Source organism: Aotus nancymaae, unplaced genomic scaffold (assembly GCF_030222135.1).
Source record: "Aotus nancymaae isolate 86718 unplaced genomic scaffold, 86718_ANA_hifiasm-v0.15.2.pri h1tg000033l, whole genome shotgun sequence".
Lineage (NCBI taxonomy): Eukaryota > Metazoa > Chordata > Mammalia > Primates > Aotidae > Aotus > Aotus nancymaae.
The window spans coordinates 65,462,867-65,484,223 of NW_026988447.1; the positions used below are offsets into that span (position 1 = coordinate 65,462,867).

Below are 21,357 nucleotides of genomic sequence, written 5' to 3' on the forward strand. Positions count from 1 at the left end.
TAGTCCCTATTTCACAGAGTGAATGGGAGAATTCAATGCCTCGCACAGAAGGTGTTTAATAAGTATTAGCTATCATTTTATTAGTATTTAAGAATGGTGTATCCGAACATTGCTAGCACTCAACCATTATACTATTATTTTAGAAGGGTATTTAATAACATGAAAAGGTGTTCATTATCTGTTGTCAAGCAAAAAAAGCAGTATCTAAAATGGTATATAAATGATCACATTTAAAAATTATATGAATACATTGTGAAAAGACTGAAAAAGAGATCTATACAAATGTTAGTAGTGGGTATCTTTAGGTGGTAAAATTATGGGTAATTTAAATTTTCTTCTTTGTTCTTGTCCATCTGCTCTACATTTTCTACAATGAACTTTTTTTTTTTTTAGCAAAAATAAGATATACCAACCAAATGAAAAATAACAAAAACAACTTCCTACTCTAAATCACGCTTTTCCACAGTTAAGAGTAGCTTATGTGAAAATAGGATAATTTTTTTTTTTTTAATTGCATTTTAGGTTTTGGGGTACATGTGAAAAACATGCAAGGTTGTTGCATAGGTGCATACGTGGCAGTGTGATTTGCTGCCTTCCTCCCCTTCACCCATATCTGGCATTTCTCCCCATGCTATCCCTCCCCAACTCCCCACCCCCCCGCTGTCCCCCCCACTCCCCCACAACAGACCCCCGTGTATAGTGCTCCCCTCCCTGTGTCCATGTGTTCTCCTTGCTCAACACCCGCCTATGAGTGAGAACATGTGGTGTTTGATTTTGTGTTCTTGTGTCAGTTTGCTGAGAATGATGGTTTCCAGGTTCATCCATGTCCCTACAAAGGACGTGAACTCCTCGTTTTTAATGGCTGCATAATATTCCATGGTGTATATGTGCCACATTTTTCCTGTCCAGTCTATCATCGATGGGCATTTAGGTTGGTTCCAGGTCTTTGCTATTGTAAACTGTGCTGCTATGAACATTCGTGTGCATGTGTCCTTATAGTAGAACGATTTATAATCCTTTGGATATATGCCGAGTAATGGGATTGCTGGGTCAAATGGAATTTCTATTTCTAGGTCCTTGAGGAATCGCCACACTGTTTTCCACAATGGTTGAACTAATTTACACTCCCACCAACAGTGTCAAAGTGTTCCTATTTCTCCACATCCTCTCCAGCATCTGTTGTCTCCAGATTTTTTAATGATCGCCATTCTAACTGGTGTGAGATGGTATCTCAATGTAGTTTTGATTTGTATTTCTCTAATGGCCAGTGATGATAAGCATTTTTTCATATGCTTGTTGGCCTCATGTATGTCTTCTTTTGTAAAGTATCTGTTCATATCCTTCGCCCACTTTTGAATGGGCTTGTTTGTTTTTTTCTTGTAAATCTTTTTTAGCTCGTTGTAAATTCTGGATATCAGCCCTTTGTCAGATGGGTAGGCTGCAAAAATTTTTTCCCATTCTGTTGGTTGCCGATTCACTCTATTGACTGTTTCTTCTGCTGTGCAGAAGCTGTGGAGTTTGATTAGGTCCCATTTGTCTATTTTGGCTTTTATTGCCAATGCTTTTGGTGTTTTGGTCATGAAGTCCTTGCCTACGCCTATGTCCTGAATGGTTTTGCCTAGGTTTCCTTCTAGTGATTTTATGGTGTTAGGTCTTATGTTTAAGTCTTTAATCCATCTGGAGTCAATTTTAGTGTAAGGTGTCAGGAAGGGGTTGAGTTTCTGCTTTCTGCATATGGCTAGCCAGTTTTCCCAACACCACTTATTGAACAGGGAATCCTTTCCCCATTGCTTGTTTTTATCAGGTTTGTCAAAGATTGGATGGTTGTAGATATGTTGTGTCGCCTCCGACGCCTCTGTTCTGTTCCATTGGTCTATATCTCTGTTTTGGTATCAGTACCATGCTGTTTTGATTACTGTAGCCTTGTAGTAGAGTTTGATGTCTGGTAGTGTGATGCCTCCCGCTTTGTTCTTTTTGCTTAGAATTGACTTGGCTATGCGGGCTCTCTTTTGGTTCCATATGAAGTTTAAGGTGGTTTTTTCCAGTTCTGTGAAGAAGGTCATTGGTAGCTTGATGGGGATAGCATTGAATCTGTATATTACTTTGGGCAGTATGGCCATTTTCACGATATTAATTCTTCCTAACCATGAACATGGAATGTTTCTCCATCTGTTTGTGTCCTCTCTTATTTCGTTGAGTAGTGGTTTGTAGTTCTCCTTGAAGAGGTCCTTTACATTCCCTGTTAGTTGTATTCCTAGGTATTTTATTCTCTTTGTAGCAATTGTGAATGGCAGTTCGTTCTTGATTTGGCTCTCTTTAAGTCTGTTATTGGTGTATAGGAATGCTTGTGATTTTTGCACGTTGATTTTGTATCCTGAGACTTTGCTGAAGTTGCTTATCAGTTTCAGGAGATTTTGGGCTGAGATGATGGGGTCTTCTAGATATACAATCATGTCGTCTGCAAATAGAGACAATTTGACTTCCTCCTTTCCTAATTGAATACCCTTTATTTCTTTTTCTTGCCTGATTGCTCTGGCTAGAACTTCCAGTACTGTATTGAATAGGAGTGGTGAGAGAGGGCATCCTTGTCTAGTGCCAGATTTCAAAGGAAATGCTTCCAGTTTTTGCCCGTTCAGTATGATATTGGCTGTCGGTTTGTCGTAAATAGCTTTTATTATTTTGAGATACGTTCTGTCGATACCTAGTTTATTGAGGGTTTTTAGTATAAAGGGCTGTTGAATTTTGTCGAAGGCCTTCTCTGCATCAATTGAGATAATCATGTGGTTTTTGTCTTTGGTTCTGTTTATGTGGTGAATTACATTTATAGACTTGCATATATTGAACCAGCCTTGCATCCCCGGGATGAATCCTACTTGATCATGGTGGATAAGCTTTTTGATGTGCTGTTGTAATCGGCTTGCCAGTATTTTATTGAAGATTTTTGCATCTATGTTCATCATGGATATTGGCCTGTAGTTTTCTTTTCTTGTTGAGTCTCTGCCAGGTTTTGGTATTAGGATGATGTTGGTCTCATAAAATGATTTGGGAAGGATTCCCTCTTTTTGGATTATTTGGAATAGTTTCAGTAGGAATGGTATCAGTTCCTCTTTGTATGTCTGGTAGAATTCTGCTGTGAACCCATCTGGACCTGGGCTTTTTTTGGGTGGTAGGCTCTTAATTGCTGCCTCGACTTCAGACCTCATTATTGGTCTATTCAGGGTTTTGACTTCTTCCTGGTTTAGGCTTGGGAGGAAGCAGCTGTCCAGGAATTTATCCATTTCCTCCAGGTTTTCTAGTTTATGTGCATAGAGTTGTTTGTAATAATCTCTGATGATGGTTTGAATTTCTGTGGCATCTGTGGTGATATCCCCTTTGTCATTTTTTATTGCATCTATTTGGTTATTCTCTCTTTTCTTTTTTATTAGTCTGGCTAGTGGTCTGTCTATTTTGTTGATCTTTTCAAAAAACCAGCTCCTGGATTTATTGATTATTTGAAGGGTTTTTCGTGTCTCTATCTCCTTCAATTCTGCTTTGATCTTAGTTATTTCTTGTCTTCTGCTAGGTTTTGAGTTTTTTTGATCTTGCTCCTCTAGCTCTTTCAATTTTGACGATAGGGTGTCAATTTTAGATCTCTCCTTTCTTCTCATGTGGGCACTTATTGCTATATATTTTCCTCTAGAGACTGCTTTAAATGTGTCCCAGAGATTCTGGTGTGTGGTGTCTTCATTCTCGTTGGTTTCGAAGAACGTCTTTATTTCTGCCTTCATTTCATTGTTTATCCAGTCAACATTCAGGAGAAAGTTGTTCATTTTCCATGAGGCTGTGCGGTTCTGGGTTGGTTTCTGAATTCTGAGTTCTAACTTGATTGCACTGTGGTCTGAGAGACTGTTTGTTATGGTTTCCGTTCTTTTGCATTTGCTGAGGAGTGATTTACTTCCAATTATGTGGTCAATTTTAGAGTAGGTGTGATGTGGTGCTGAGAAGAATGTATATTCTGTGGATTTGGGGTGGAGAGTTCTGTAAATGTCTATTAGGTTTGCTTGTTCCAGGTCTGAGTTTAAGTCCTGGATATCCTTGTTAATTTTCTGTCTCGTTGATCTGTCTAATATTGACAATGGTGTGTTGAAGTCTCCCACTATTATTGTGTGGGAGTCTAAGTCTCTTTGTAAGTCTTTAAGAACTTGCCTTATGTATCTGGGTGCTCCTGTATTAGGTGCATATACATTTAGGATTGTTAGCTCTTCTTGTTGCATTGATCCTTTTACCATTATGTAATGTCCTTTGTCTCTTTTGATCTTTGTTGCTTTAAAGTCTATTTTATCAGAGATGGGAATTGCAACTCCTGCTTTTTTTTTGCTCTCCATTTGCTTGGTAAATCTTCCTCCATCCCTTTATTTTGAGCCTTTGTGTATCCTTGCATGTGAGATGGGTATCCTCGATACAGCACACTGATGGGTTTTGCCTTTTTATCCAATTTGCCAATCTGTGTCTTTTGATTGGGGCATTTAGTCCGTTTACATTTAGGGTTAATATTGTTATGTGTGAATTCGATCCTGTCATTTTGGTGCTAGGTGGCTGTTTTGCCCTTTGGTTGATGCAGATTCTTCATTGTGTTGATGCTCTTTACCTTTTCGTGTGTTTTTGGAGTGGCTGGTACTGGTTGTTCTTTTCTATGTGCAGTGTCTCCTTCAGGAGCTCTTGTAGAGCTGGTCTGGTGGTGATGAACTCTCTGAGTTCTTGCTTGTTCACAAAGGATTTTATTTTTCCTTCACTTATGAAGCTTAGTTTGGCTGGATACGAAATTCTGGGTTGAAAGTTCTTTTCCTTAAGGATGTTGAATATCGGCCCCCACTCTCTTCTGGCCTGTAGGGTTTCTGCTGAGAGATCTGCAGTGAGTCTGATGGGCTTCCCTTTGTGGGTAACCCGACCTTTCTCTCTGGCTGCCCTTAGTATTTTCTCCTTTATTTCAACCCTGGTGAATCTGATGATTATGTGTCTTGGGGTTGCTCTTCTAGAGGAATATCTTTGTGGTGTTCTCTGTATTTCCTGGACTTGAATCTTGGCCTGCCTTGTTAGGTTGGGGAAGTTTTCCTGGATAATATCCTGAAGAGTATTTTCCAGCTTGGATTCATTCTCTTCGTCACATTCAGGTACACCTATCAAACGTAGATTAGGTCTTTTCACATAGTCCCATATTTCTTGTTGACTTTGTTCATTCCTTTTTACCCTGTTTTCTCTAATCTTGCCTTCTCGTTTTATTTCATTGAGTTGATCTTTGACCTCTGATATCCTTTCTTCTGCTTGGTCAATTCGGCTGTTGAAACTTGTGCATGCTTCACGACGTTCTCGTGTTGTGTTTTTCAGCTCCATCAATTCGCTCATATTCCTCTCTAAGTTGTCCATTCTTGTTAGCATTTCGTCAAGTCTTTTTTCAAGGTTCTTAGTTTCTTTGCATTGGGTTAGAACATGTTCTTTTAGCTCACGGAAGTTTCTTATTATCCACTTTCTGAAAGCTGATTCTGTCATTTCATCACACTCATTCTCCATCCAGTCTTGTTCCCTTGCTGGTGAGGAGTTGTGATCCCTTGTAGGAGGAGAAGTGTTCTGGTTTTGGGTGTTTTCATCCTTTTTGCGCTGGTTTCTTCCCATCTTGTGGATTTATCCACCTGTTGACTTTGTAGTTGTTGTCTTTCTGATTTTGGTAATTTTAAGTCTGCTGTGGCAGAACTCATAACCCCCCTGCTCTTCTCCCCAGGTGTTCTGTCCCAGGGAGTTATGGTTTTATGATGTTCCCCTGTGCGGTTGCTGTTTTCCCTGCCCACAAGGTGGCAGCCTAGTCACACTCAGGCTGCAGAGGCTTCGCTAAGCTGCTGTGGGCTCCACCCAGCTTCCGTGTGAACTTCTGGGTGTAGTTAGAACTGCTTCCGCTATGTTGGCCCGCCCCTGTAGTGACGACGGAGTCTCTGTAGTGGCGGGTTGCCTTGGTAGATTGCCCTGGGAACAGCAGGGTGCCTATGGAGAACGCCCCTCCTCCACAGAGCTGGACCGTCCCGGGTTCTGTTGTGTTTGCAGTGGCGCTTTTTTTTTTTTTTTTTTTTTTTTTTGCTCGGGAATCTCCTGTCTTCACTCCCTGTTTCAGGTCTTATTGCTGGGTAAGAGGGGACACCGTCTCATCTGATCTGCCTCCGGAGCCGCTGCGTTGGCTAAAGCCGCGGCTCTGAGATTCGTGGCGCTGGCCTGGCTCCCCATTTCAGATCCCCTTGCTGGCTTATAGGGGACTCAGACTCTCTCACTCTGTACAGTGAGCGTTGCCTCAGGGTGCCGGCCCAGCGGCTGCGCCGTTCAAACCAGCGGCGCTGGCGACCCGTGTGGCTCCTCTGCGTGTGAATCTCCTGGTTTGTGGGCAGTAAAAATCGGTCTGGAAATACGGCGTCCACTCACCCTCTGTGCTTTCTCTCGGAGCTGCATTCCCGAGTTCCTCCTAAGCGGCCATCTTCGAAAATAGGATAATTTTAATAGACTAAAGCTGATACACTAAAAACAGCTTGAGCCTTATGGCTTCACAGACTGGATATGAACTCTTAGCTGTGTGAACTTAGATATGCTATTTAACACACTCAACTCTCAGATTCCTCTTTGTGAAATGAGTATGAATATCTTTGCATAGCCAATGCGAATGTTTTGAAGTGCAACAAAATAGTTCGTGTGAGAGCTATTCATAAACTGAGAGGAGCTATACAAATACAATATCTTATTATAACCATCAAACTCTACTGATGCCATTAGACTTTTAGTCCCAAAGAACAGCATGGATTACATAGTCAGTAAAACCTTTTCTTTTCATCAAAGAGTTACTTAGGGTTTAAGAGTCTTCCTAGTTGCTATTAAAAACTCATTGCATGAAAGTATCCAGCTTTTGGGTCCACATTATTTCTTTGGTGTACATTTCTATTTTCCTTTGTTTTGGTTCCAAGATATGAGGGGCAGTGAATCATTCTAAAGACTTAACATGAATTCTTGAAACTTGCCTTTATTTTAAAATTTAAGATGACCATTCCAAAGTAAACATATTTTACAATCCACTCAGAAAGAGACTTAAACTAATATTCTTTTATAGGAACAATCTTTGAAGTAGTTGAGGGGAGTTGGGAAAACAGTAAGCAAAATTTGGAAATAAACTTTACCACATTTTTGAACCACTACAGAGGACAAATCTTGTTCTGCGGTTCAACTATTTTCTTTTCTCCTTGTCTTATCCATAACTATTCATAATAATAATGTTTGAGCCACTACAGATCAGACAGACATATCCCAAAATTTGTGAGTTGCATGCTGGTTTTCAAGTTACAAAGGGAGGAAAACTGGCAGATCACAAAAATAAAACTTTGAAAGAAATTTAAACATTATTGAAATATTTTTCATTATAAATCTGAGAAAGTTAGACATGAGGAATGCTGCTCTTATAGGAACCTTTATTTTTTCTATGAAGACAACCGCAAAGTAGTTAAAATATGACCAACTTTCAGTTTATTCCCTTACATTTCCTGTGTCTTTTCTGTCACGTGACCATACCAATGATTGTTAAATTTATAATCCTTTTAATCTCTCATCTGTACAGCTTGCTCCTGAGACCAAGGCTGTCATTCACTGGATTATGGATATCCCTTTTGTACTCTCTGCCAATCTCCATGGAGGAGACCTTGTGGCCAATTATCCATATGATGAGACGCGGAGTGGTAGGTATTCTTCCTGCTGCTTTAATTGGCTCAAAGTTTATAATACTGTACAAGGGTTTATAGGATGATTTCTGTAATATTCTTTTAAGAAACTGGTCATTACATGTTTTTGCCTATTGAAATAAATATGTTTAACAGAAACCTCTCCTCATCATTTCATATGTTGTTGGCATATCTATTTGGCAGAAAAGGACTCACTTTTTCAAAGTTTAGGTGAAGGGAAACATGATCTTGACGGAGTACCTAGCCGACAGAAAGGGAGAAAATACAAGGCATAAACTTGGGTCACTCCTGGACACTGATAAAGTGGAGAGATTACAGAAGTTGTGTAGGTTCATGTAGAAGATGGCTTAAACATGGCGGCAGCCTCTTGGTGCTTGATCAGGGCCCACGTGGATCTCTACACGTGTCTTATTGTGTTCACACAGTTTTGCATTTGGAACTGTTTCTGTTGGTTCAGGGACGGGAAGTGGTGCTTTGGCTTTCTCTAACTAGTTTTAGTTAAGCTTCAGACAAAGCAAGCTTCAGTCAGATAGATATTTTCAACTTGATATTTGTTGCTCCAGGGAATTTCCTGCTTTGCATCCATTCTCAGAGGCCTTTGGAAAGTTAGCTCTTTGTAAACATAGGATGATTATTTTCTTTTTAAAAATTTAGATTCAGGGGTACATGTATAGGTTTGTTACATGGATATATTACATAATGAGGTTTGTGTTTCCAGTGTACCCATCACCAGAAGAGTGAACCCAATAGGTAATTATTCACCCCTCACCTCCTCCCATCCTCACCCGTTTTGGAGTCCCCAGGGTCTATTATTTCCAGCTTTATGTCCATGTACACCATTGTTTAGCTTCCACTTATAAATAAGAATATGTGGCATTTGATTTATGTTTCTGAATTATTTCACTTTGGATAATGGCCTCCAGCTCCATGCATGTTGTTGCAAAATATATGATTTCATTCTTTTATATGGCTGCATAGTATTGCATAGTGTATATGTACCACATTTTCTTTATCTAGTCAACCATTGATGGACAATTAGGTTGATTCTGTGACTCTGCTTTTGTGAATAGTGCTGCCATAAACATATGAGTGCCCGTGTCTTCTTTATATAATGATTATTTTCCTTTGGATAGATAGTAGTGGGATTACTGGGTTGAATGATAGTTCTGATTTTAGTTCTTTGAGAAATCTCCATACTGTCTCCCATAGAAGTTGTACTAATTTATGTTTCCACCAACAGTGGTGGAAATCCATGACAATATCTGTTGCTTTTCGACTTTTTAATAATAGCCATTCTGAGTGATGTAATATGATATTGTGGTTTTAGTTTGCATTTCTCTGATGATTAGTGATGTTGAGCATTTTTTCCCAATTATTTTGGCTGCTTGTATGTCTTCTTTTGAGAAATGTCTGTTCTTGTCCTTTGCCCACTTTTTAATGGTGGTGTTGGGTTGATAATTTTAGATATTGAAAACTGAGTGGTGAAGAACATCTTTAGTGAAATAATATTGTTAAGTAAATTTAGAGATTTTGTGGTTTGCTGATAATTGGGAAACTTATAGGCCTCCGTAATTTATAATGCCTGAATAAGAATACAGTGTATCAAAATGTTACTTATTTCTATAATACATACAGTAGATTTAAAAAATCTAAAACCAGATATTGAATGGTATATATGAGAATGATTGATAGTGGGTATGAGGTTGATATAGGTACTTTTTAAAATTAAGCATTTTGATAAAAATCTCCCTGCTATTCTCTCAGGCCTAGTTTACCATGACTTTATTACCTTTTCTTGTGAAGCTTTCAATTAATAAGTGGAGTGTACATTCTACCCACTTTCTACTTTGTAGTATTGGGAATGGAAATTTTATAACTTAAAAACTAAGTGTAATTATTTAGTATTTAAGCTTTTGCCTCTTTCTCATAGTTACATAAGTAAAAAAATACATCAACAATACAATTACTCAACACTGAATCGCTCTTTAGAAAACATGCAGTGCTGCTTGGTCTGTGCTTGTTTCTTTAACATTATGGATTTGTCTTCTAGGTAGTGCTCATGAATACAGCTCCTCCCCAGATGATGCCATTTTCCAAAGCTTGGCCCGGGCATACTCTTCTTTCAACCCAGCCATGTCTGACCCCAGTCGGCCACCATGTCGCAAGAATGATGATGACAGCAGCTTTGTAGACGGAACCACCAATGGTGGTGCTTGGTACAGTGTACCTGGAGGTGAGTTTTCAGTGAGCTGTCCGATAGTAGCTTCTTTACAATGACCATGTAGATTAGAGAGTGATTTAGATTTAGAGAATCTTCAATCGTCCTCCATCATTAAAAAGTAAACGGAATCTATGGTTCTTCCATTCAAGTCAATTTTTTGCATGAATAATTATTGTGTATAATTTTGTTTTTGTGGATTTTAAAAATTGAGATGCTAATTAAAGAGATTCAGGAAATGAACTGAAGACATTCATTGGGAAAATAATAAATTGAGTATTGTTAACTACCTACTTTTAAATTCCAGCCTTAAGGAATAAGATGGCATCCTTAGTATATGCCAGTCATGCTTTCACTATAGGTAAATATACATTTTAGAGGGCTTGCTTTGGCTTATAGCATAACCTGGTGCACACTACTTTTTTACTAAATGATGGGCTAATGGGGACTGTTTGACATGGAATATTTAGTTTATGTTCACTACTCTAATAATCCATATTAGATCAGGTAGCTTTCCGCCTTTTATGGAGTCTGAAATAGAAGCGGTTGCCATGTGGGACGGCAGCTGGGGAGCCCTTCCTAGTCAGCAAAGGCAGCTCTCTTGGCTTCCTTGTCCCAGGGCGGACTTTACAGAGCTCTTATTTTCACTAACACTCGAGGATGAAGAGTGAAATGCAAAGATATTTCTATATTTTTTTCTTTTCTCTTTGCTTAAGAAAAATTTTCTATGGGTTACCTGGAAAAGGAAAATTGGTTAGGGTAGTAGCAGCATTAGCTAATTGTAGGGTAGGGTATTGGTTTGTTTAATATGTTTAATTGTGTTGAATTATGTACTGAGAAAAATATTCTTTCTGATTTTTTCTTTCTGATACATGTTAATTCTGTTTTTGTTCATATTTTGCATTTTAACCAGATCAGACTTTCCCCCAATAGCTTGAGAAATATGATCTATATCAAATTTAGGATTTAGAGCATGTCTAGTACATCGGATGGAAAGTAATTTTATATTTTAATTTTTATAAAAACTTTAATGATTTCTTGGAACACCTTTTTGAACAAATAGTGTATTGTCTGCAAAATATAAAGTGATCTATATCAGTAAAATACTGATAAAAACATTATTAACAATAAAATTAGTATTAGTCAATGATTATGTCTCACTTAACTAAGTAATTAAAGGAAGCTTTGATAGTCTTCAGTTCTGTATATAGTGAATTGCATCCATGTCTTAGGTCAGATTTTCTAGAAGCAGAGGCTGAGATAGGGATTTGGATGCTGTAATTTATTAAGGGAGCACTTTCTAGGAAAAATCCTGTGGGGAAGTGAGGGAAGTGGGTCAAGGAAGAGGATAGAGCTAAACAGGGGTATGGTCTCAGGTAAAGCCCAGCCTTGGTCTAAGCCATTGGAAAAAGCCTGGAGCATAAATCAGGGCAGATTTGTCTCCCCTTGAGGGATGGGGACCAGCCTTTGGTGGCTCCATATCGGTCAACCATTGGTTGTGGGCTGCTAGAAGGAATTGGGAGTGAGAGATAAGAGGATGTAACTCCCAAGCCGTGTGGGAGATTCTGGCTCCCACCAGCAATTCTCTGGAAAAGGAGTGGGGATGGGGTAGCTGTGAGCTCTTAGCAGCCAACACCTGTAGCAGTTTGAGGCTGGATGTCCTGGCTCCATAAAAGCAATCTGAGGGGCACTAATGGCATCCACTACTAATTTGAGTCAGATTTAAATTAAAATTGTTCTGGATGCAGAACATTCTCTCTGGTGCAATTTGAAGTATTGTTATCATTATATCTTATATGTAGTAGATACTCAGTGATGGTTGAATTAATATAAAGTGTGACAGGAAATTAAATTTTGGGACCCCAAACTCATTTAACTAAAGGGAAAAGTCAAGCTGGGAACTGGGTCATGCACACCCACCTTCCCCTTTTGGTTCCTAAATAAGATGACTGTAAGACGAAAGACTACATGCCTCCCCCATATTTTGCCCACAAGGAAATTCCTGGTGAGCTGTTAAAACTTCACCATGGCCATGTAAATGGATATCTTATCTTTATAAATACAGTCATCCCAGCAGGCCTGATACAAATGCATATCTGATTGCTCCCCTGCCCCATTTTTGTCTGTGTTATCTTATGTAAAATGCAGACTCCCTGTTGGGGTCCGTGAGATCGGCATGTCTGCTGGGGGTCTCTTGACCAGCAAGAGGGTCCCAATACCTGGAAGAGAGAGTGCACAGAAGAAAAGAGAGATAGAGAAAAATGGGTCTGGAGGTCTGAAATGAGCTGTGCTCAGATCAGCGATTTATTCTTTGTGCACAGGAGCTTATATATGTTTTTTCGTACAGTGACAGATGTAGGTCCCATTACAATAGTTTTATCAGGAGGGAAGAGAAAATTACAAAGTAAGCAGGGGAGGGGGTAGCATACAGGTTTATCTAAAGATCGCTGAACCCAAAACAAACAAAAGATTCTTATCCTATAAAGATTCTTATCCTCTTATCAATGACTACAGTTACGGTAAATAACATCAAGGCGAGTGATAATTTGAGGGGTAGCATTTTTCTAGTAACATGTGAGCGATCACGGGATTTAGTGAATGCAGGTAAACAGAGTCATAAAACCAGCCCAGAACGGGAACTTCAAGAGACAATAGTCTCGTAAATAGTCACGCAGGCCTCACCCAGACATGCCATTAGCTCAGTGGATCAAGAATAGGCTTCTGCAAACTCAGGCCTCTATCACTTCCTTCTTTTTTCCTCAGCTCGACTGCCCTCAGCGGGGGAAGAATATGTCCGGGCTCTAACTCCGTAATGGCGGAGACACGGAGGGGTCTCTATGCTGGTGGAGTGATCCCCATAACTCCCCACATTTTTCCTCTGCCCCCTTTTGCTTATGTGAAAACGGTGTGCTTCTCAATATCCCACCTTCTCCCCTTTAAATTTGGAGCCCTCAAAATCATCTTTGGAGAAAGGCATAGACCTGTCTCCACAGTACATCCTTAGCTTTGGCAAAGAATCTAAAACAATTGAGACTTGTCTCATCATTTTCCTTGATGGACAGTAGTATATTTCAAGACTCCTCAGGAATACACTATGATATTGATTGGGCTTAAGGAGAAATATAATATGTCAGATCATCTCACATGAAGCTCCACGATCTTCTCCAGTAGAAAGGTACACTTAGAGGGATGTGCATTTCTTTAACAGATCAGTAGGTATGGCGTCTTTTACCCTGCTGTCTTCTTCAAAGCCCATTCCAGCAATGTGGAAGTTGGGTGATGTTTGCAATAGCACTCTGTTGCAGCAAACTCTTTTGCTTAGGAACTTGAGAGATTGTGCTTTTCAGGTAAAACAATCCCCCACCTATGCTGTTCATTCCCTTACAGCAGATGATTTCCCTTACGGTTTCCCACAGGCTTCCCAAATGTCTTGGTTTGCATATTTTTTACTTGGTTCTTGATTCAGAAGACTCGTATATGTAGAGTTTTAGGCTCCTCATGCATATTTCGACTTTCCATTTGGCATTTTGGCAGGGATGCAAGACTTCAATTACCTTAGCAGCAACTGTTTTGAGATCACCGTGGAGCTTAGCTGTGAGAAGTTCCCACCTGAAGAGACTCTGAAGACCTACTGGGAGGATAACAAAAACTCCCTTATTAGCTACCTCGAGCAGGTAAACACAGTCCCTAGCATAAAATGCAAGAGTTAGAAGCATTTAAACCTGCCACACAATGGTCTTGTAAGAAGAGTCCAGGGGAATCCATCTGGTGCAGAATGAGAACACCGCATTTGAAAGGCAGGGGTCAGCAGTGTTTCAGTTAGGCTTTTATTTGTCGTAGGTTTTGTGGCTCGTGACTATTCACCAAGAACTGACTAAACTGGAGAGGTGTAGAGAAAAGATGTAGAATCTTGTTTTCGTTTGTATTATTCTAAGCAAGGGCAATCCTAGGACTCTCTCCCACCCTGATCACTTGAGGCATCCCAGGCAGAGCCAGGACAAAGTGAGGCAAGCGAGGCACCTAGAATGCAAATTTTCAGGAGGATTTTCTTCTCAGGGGCCTGCGAGTACAGGATTAGCACTTGAGAGTGAATGTCTCCATAAGTTTTGAGCTTTACAGGCCTCATCTTTCTCACCCTAGACTCAGCTGCATCCCGGGCAATAATAATAATAATGAGTTATGTTTACTGGTTATTTACTATTTCCCAGGCATTATTCTAAACGCCTTTTATGTAATAATAAGTGCATTTAATCGCCACAACAACCTTATAAGGGAAGTTATCATCATCGTCATCAAATCATCACTAAATTAAAGATAAGGAATCAGGGATACAGAGAAGTTAGACAGCTCACCTGAAATTGCTTAGCTAGAATCTGAATCCAGGGCATCTGTTTCCAGAATCACCATACTATACTGCCTTTCGGAACAGAAGCTTGGATCTTTACCAGAGAGTCATTTATGTAGCCATTCCAATGGGATCCACATAGAATTGTGGGGAATCTCACCATCTGCCAGAATAAAATCCTTCACCTACTCTGGCCAGTCCCCTGCCAACTACACCCCCTGTATAGTGTGTAGACATTGGCACCAGTGGCAGTGGCGGGGGAAGCACCTAAAAGAGTCTGTTCATTCCTGCAGGGCTTTGACAGCCTTCAAATTTTATTCTGAATGTGGCCATTTACACCCAAAGTCAAGTAGACTGATGTTAGTTTCATGTGCCAATGAATAGTCCAGACCAATGTGTTAAGCTAATTTGGCATAAACAAATGCCGTTAAAGAAACACTTATGTATTTATATGTATATATGTACTTATAAACATATACATATAAGATCAACACTTTTTTAAAAGTAAAACCAGGAGTTGAATCCAGTTTCTTTCTCCACTGTTGCAAGGCCCTGTTGCAGTGGTCCCTATGTCTTTCTGTAGCCTCCCTTGAAGAAAGGCTGCTCTACCAAAAAAATAGAAAAAAAAAAAAAAGAAAAGCAAAAGCAAAATCAGCATAGGATTTCTTTTACACATGCCAAATATTTGTATATTGTAATACCTTACCGGGGACTATCATGGAATAGACCCACTGATGACAGACCGTGATTAAAACACTCATTCCACAGGATTTGTAAACAATCAATAGATTACTGCTGCATGTTAGCTTAAAAAGATATTTTCCAATAACTAAAACTAAGGATAAGTAGTCCACAATGACCCTAGAACAACTTTGATGGGAATCCCTACAGAATGTCTCCTTTGAGGAGAGCTGTATTTGGATGGATCTTCCAAGAGCGAAGTTGATGGAAAAATACGTTTCTAGATAGAGCAAGTAAGATGGGACTGACTGGGGTGTTCTCCACTTAGATATCAAAGAATGCCTCCTTAATAAAGTGCTTTTAATTTTATGTATATATTTTTGCAACAAAAATTTATTGACCAGTTTCGCATCCCAGGCATTCTGTGAGGCACTGGGGCTAGTGACCGCCCTCAGGAAGGTTTCACACTAGTGCTGTCAGAAACATGATTACCTAATCACAAGACAGGAGGATAACTGGCAGAAAAAAAAAAAAAAAAGGCTTAGCTACAAGGAGCAATGGCAGTACACAGAAGGGGACCTAACCCAATCATGGGAGTTTGGAAAAGGCCCCTTGGAGCTGTACCATAAGACTTACTAACGTTGATGCCAATAAAATCATCATTCTGATCAACAATTTAAAAACAGGCTTAGCCGGGCGCGGTGGCTCAAGCCTGTAATCCCAGCACCTTGGGAGGCCGAGGCGGGTGGATCACGAGGTCAAGAGATCGAGACCATCCTGGTCAACATGGTGAAACCCCGTCCCTACTAAAAATACAAAAAATTAGCTGGGCATGGTGGCGCGTGCCTGTAATCCCAGCTACTCAAGAGGCTGAGGCAGGAGAATTGCCTGAACCCGGGAGACGGAGGTTGCGGTGAGCCGAGATCGCGCCACTGCACTCCAGCCTGGGTAACAAGAGCGAAACTCCGTCTCAAAAAAAAAAAAAAAAAAAGAAACAGGCTTAGCTGCTGTTGAAATCATCTCTTAGTTCTTGAGAAAAAATATAATACAAAACAAATAAAACACATCTTATTACCATCAAGGAAAAGGAGATTTGTCATATTTATGGTGGCAGGTGGGCATGCATCCAATTCCTCTAACAGTGATATCAATTTATGTATAAATAAGCTAAAAAGAAAAGGGATAAACTTATACAGTCCTGTTTTCTGCCACTTGGAATAAGAATTTGCTCTGTCCACAGATCCACGTGATCTATACCTTGATATGGCATTGCCATTATGATGCAAGCTGTGTCGGATCAGTGAGTGGTATTTATAATCAGCTAATCCAGCTTGCATCATAGAACGCTCCAGTTTAGGGAAACAAAGGCTGATGAAAAATCAGTGAGGGCTGCCAGAAGTTCTGTGTTGTAATTGTTGTCTTGACAATGGTGGTGATTAGTCATTAAACACCTGGGCCTACAATCTAAGCTTGGACTAGTTTACAACTCATGGAAAATAGGTGATTAGGAGATCTACTTCTGTAATTGTTTGAGAGGAAATCCCTTGCAGAGTTTTAAAGAGATGTTTGCAGGTGCTAGAACTGTAAATCTCATTAAAGAGTTTGCTAAGGAGAAGAGCCTCCCTTCCACTCAATAGCTTTGGAACAGTCTAGTTCACAAAATTCTCAAAGAATTTCTTAAAGAATGGTTGATGGGCACCTGCATCAGACTGATCGAGAGTTCTTATTAAAAATGAATTTCCTCTCCTACCGTTAAATCACACTCTCTGCAGTGCAGAACCCAAGAATCTTCATTTGCAGCAAGCTCTCTGGGTGACATTAAGTACACGAGGGTTTAGGGACTACTGATGTAAACAGTTCTAGCAACAGTGGGTAATCTTCTGGATGCTTTTTCAGCTTTCACTGAAACTGGGATGTCTGCGAATCTGGGGAGTGATCATTGCAGGTAGCACTAGTGTAGTAAAATGGCTTCTCCAGGCATGAGTGAAATTTGGACTTTTGTGATTTCTTTTGCAAAAGCCATACAATCCGAGTTTTCCAGTCTGAATTCATGGGGAGTTGACACAGCCCATACACATCTACTGAGATTTATTTCTACACTGGAATTTTTCAAACAGAAAAGTTGACATATCACAGACATTTACTTCTTTTACTATTTGTTAAACTGCATACTGCAATTTAAGCATTGGATTGCAGAGGCAGAAAAAAGCAAAGCCATTAATATTAACCGAATATATTTGTGTCTAATACAGGCAAATAATATGTTCTTGTAGTGATAACTGACTTACTTTACAGTGAGGTAGAAATTAGAAACTTTCTTTCTTTTTTTTTTTTTTTTTGAGATGGAGTTTCGCTCTTGTTACCCAGGCTGGAGTGCAATGGCGCGATCTTGGCTTACCGCAACCTCCGCCTCCTGGGTAGCTGGGATTACAGGCACGCACCACCATGCCCAGCTAATTTTTTGTATTTTTAGTAGAGACAGGGTTTCACCATGTTGACCAGAATGGTCTCGATCTCTTGACCTCGTGATCCACGCGCCTCAGCCTCCCAAAGTGCTGGGATTACAGGTGTGAGCCACCACTCCTGGTCTAAAGGACTTTTATTATGATATCCTTGTTAATTAACAGTAGCCTTATAAGGGATACAAAGATGACCAAATTTAAAAGAGAGTGAGTTTTGAAATGCGCCAGGACTAGAACTTTACAAATATGACACTTTTTTTTTATGATTTGGAAGGTACTAAAGTCTTTTTTTTTTTTTTTGGACTCAGACAAGATATTAATTTTCATTTCTCTAAGGAAAGGCAGAATAAAATGCACAAAAAATTTAGTGGCCTTTTGTGCGTGTCTTGATTGTTAAACAATGGGGATTTACAATATTTGCTGGAAAATAAGGAACTCTTGATATGAAACATATTTAAGGTCATTTCTATAAATTTACAGGTCATATGAATTTTTTGGTTGTTCTTGACATTTACAGATACACCGAGGAGTTAAAGGATTTGTCCGAGACCTTCAAGGTAATCCAATTGCCAATGCCACCATCTCCGTGGAAGGAATAGACCACGATGTTACATCCGGTGGGTCTTTGCCACAATCTGGAGGCTCTAGCGTTAAGTACACGAGCATAATTACTAATTATCGTACTTATAAGTCTTATATTCTCCTAAGATAAACAAATAGCCCGAGTCACCACTACAGGCATCTCTCAACTTTGACCTGGTGGAGTTTTACTTGTGGAATCAGGCCGAGTGGAGCCCAGGACGGCTGCTGCGTTAGAAATCTAAGTGCAGCAGATGGCGCCCTCTCCTCAGCTACCTCGTCCCAGAGCAGGGAGGTGGTGCCACTCATGCTGATTCTCCGCGGCTCTTCAGGCAAAGGAAAAGGAGCTGCTGGAGTTAAAATACCAGTGACTTTCTCGTCTCTGTTAAAAAGTGCTAATGAGCTGCGAAAGGGGAGACTGAAGGAAGGAGCGGGAAGGGGAAGGAAGAAAACTGCTGTGGGTTGTGTGCCTAAAAATTCTCACACATTTTTACATTTAATCCATATAATAAATCCGCAGGGATTCAAGGTTAAACAATAATTTATAGGATTGAAGTGTGATGTTAGTTACTTCTAGGTTTTGAGCTCCATTTCCGTTTTCCCAGTGTGGGAAAAATGATGTATTTTTCTGGCAGATCTACCCACTGCCATTCATAAACACTGATCCAGGTCATTTTAGTTTGACATTTGTTGAGATCTTTTCAATAACGACAGCTTTTTCTTTTTAGCTATAAACTCTTTACGACTTTTTTTAGACCTTATGATGATTAACCTTTAACTTATGTCCCAAACCACTCTGTATCATCACCTCTTTCTTAACCTTCACATTTACAGCTTGGGTTTTTAAAAAAAGTCTTTAAAAAGTTTGTCCTCTAAAACTCCATTCTTTATGTATCAACAGCCCACTAGGTGCCAGCCAGTATGCCAGAATCTGTGCCAAGATCTTACCCCCTTAGCTGGGAGGGTGAAATCCGGCGGTAGTATCCCTGCCACAAGAAACCTATCTGTTAGTCCTAAAGTATCATACAAATAATTTATTTTCTCTGCATTCCATGATATGAAACGTTTAGGAAAATCTAACCTAGGGAATAAATGGGTGGAAAGAAATGAACTCAGAAGAGGGGCTCTAGGATACTCCAGGTTTTCAGTGGCAAGGTGATGATAAGAAGGAACCAGCAACAGAAGTGAAGGTAGAAAGAAAATGAAGTGTGTTGTCCTGGAGGCCTTAAAGTGCTTCAGGAAGTTGTGAGTGAAAAAGCACCAACTAAGATGAACCTTGTGAATGAATCCTTGGATTCAGCAGTTCAGAGAATCTTGACAAAATCTATTCAGTGGTGTGAGTGGTGGGAGCTTGATTGGACTGGGTTCAAGAAAGAATAAGAGAAGAGCCATTCTGAGATTGAGAACGTGGACAAACCTTTCCAGAAATTTTGCTATAAAGCAAAGAAGACAATTGAGCACTAGCTGAAGGAGATGTGGGTTTAGAGGTAGATTTGACGATATGGTAATGGGGCTTAATTTTTTCTGACTGTACCTATTTTTGCAATGAAATAAGATGTAAAGTATGAACCGGCAGTGAGGATGAACAGGATGTGTAGTGGTGTTAGGAAAAAGGAGGAGGTGTGAAGTGTCTATGAAGACCTTGGACCTCAAAGTGTGGCCTCTGCTCGCAGCCTTATCATTGCCCTCGGACTGGTCAGGAATGCAGAACCCAGGAGCTGGAATCAGATACTGCATTTTACCAAGTTTCCCAGGTTTGCGCTCAAGTTTGAGAATCACTGACTTAAGAAAATGGTAATTTCAATGGACTAGAGTACCCAATGTATTCTAAGTCTTTAGAAATCTAAATTTCTAACTGTGGCCTCAGAGATCCTGAGGGCACTACCTTTGGGCCACACACCGTGAAAGAATCTCTGACCGTCAAGTCTTCATCTGGCAAGAGTCAAAACATGATGGTTGTATGTTCTGATCCTGCTGCCTGCGGACTTCATCTGTCTTTTCACCTGTGTGGCTCCTGAAGTGATTAGAAGGTCTATGATCTTCTGAGGTTTATTAGACATTTTTACATTGATATCTGTGAAGTAGCTATAAGAAATGAAGCCTGCAAAGAGAGTTTCACACCCTATTCAATAAAATTTCATTAAATTCCCCATATATTTACTTCAAAATTAGAGAATCAAAAAAGTTGAACTGAGCTAGACTGGGTATTCCTTAGATGATATAATTATGCATTTTATAATTCTGCCTATTTCATGTGCTTTGTGATTTGATATTCTGCTTTCCTACAGCAAAGGATGGTGATTACTGGAGACTGCTTATACCTGGAAACTATAAACTGACAGCCTCAGCTCCAGGTTATCTAGCAATAACAAAGAAAGTGGCAGTTCCTTATAGCCCTGCTGTTGGGGTAAGTTATCAGAATAATAGCCAAGCATTATAACAAGAATTAAGCATTTATCATTGTCAGGCATACTGAAGTGACTTGTATTTAATCTTCATACTAGCCCTATGAGGTGGGTAACATTGTTATCGCCATTAAACAGATTAGAAAACTGAGCAAAGTCAATATCAAGCTTTATTTATTTATTTATTTTTTTGAGACGAAGTTTCGCTCTTGTTACCCAGGCTGGAGTGCAATGGCGCGATCTCTGCTCACCGCAACCTCCGCCTCCTGGGTTCAGACAATTCTCCTGCCTCAGCCTCCTGAGTAGCTGGGATTACAGGCACGCGCCACCATGCCCAGCTAATTTTGTGTATTGTTAGTAGAGATGGGGTTTCACCATGTTGATCAGGATGGTCTCGATCTCGTGACCTCGTGATCCACCCGTCTCGGCCTCCCAAAGTGCTGGGATTACAGGCGTGAGCCACCGCGCCCGGCAATATCAAGCTTTATTACTACTTCTCAGTTTTTGAAGAGATTTACAAGAAAATGAAATAAAACTTTAAAAAATTAAATTTTTGTTTGCTAACCTTGATTTCAATCTACATGGGATTCTGTTCCATTTATCTTTTTATCTTTAAAACCTAGCACAGTGCCTTTCTCAATAAATATTTGACCAAAAAAAGATGCCATAAAAGAAAATTTTAGATGCTAACCAAACATTTATTTGGAATATTCTATGTGCAAGGCTCTCTGTGCTAAGTACTATCAAAAACCATATCTTATTTAAGTAGATCTCATTTGTTTGTTAGGAAGGTGATGGTGATAAGACCAAAATTTCTCTTAGAGCAAAATGTACTACTATCTTTGTATTATATTTACTACAGTCTTTGTATTATATTCCTGGGACCATGGGAATACTTGTAGGATTTCTTGAAAGTCTACAAGGCTTA

The 21,357-nt window shown here is 39.8% G+C and overlaps 1 protein-coding gene across 1 annotated transcript in view; it reads left to right on the forward strand.

The window, feature by feature from the left end:
* Nucleotides 1-21,357, forward strand: part of LOC105732468 (carboxypeptidase E) — a 136,842-nt gene that overhangs the window by 113,453 nt on the left and 2,032 nt on the right. Inside the window, exons 4-8 of the mRNA XM_021674243.2 lie at nucleotides 7,619-7,736; nucleotides 9,790-9,972; nucleotides 13,492-13,631; nucleotides 17,963-18,062; nucleotides 20,313-20,431. Of these exons, the coding sequence (XP_021529918.2) occupies nucleotides 7,619-7,736; nucleotides 9,790-9,972; nucleotides 13,492-13,631; nucleotides 17,963-18,062; nucleotides 20,313-20,431 (660 nt within the window). The remainder of the gene's footprint in view (nucleotides 1-7,618; nucleotides 7,737-9,789; nucleotides 9,973-13,491; nucleotides 13,632-17,962; nucleotides 18,063-20,312; nucleotides 20,432-21,357) is intronic.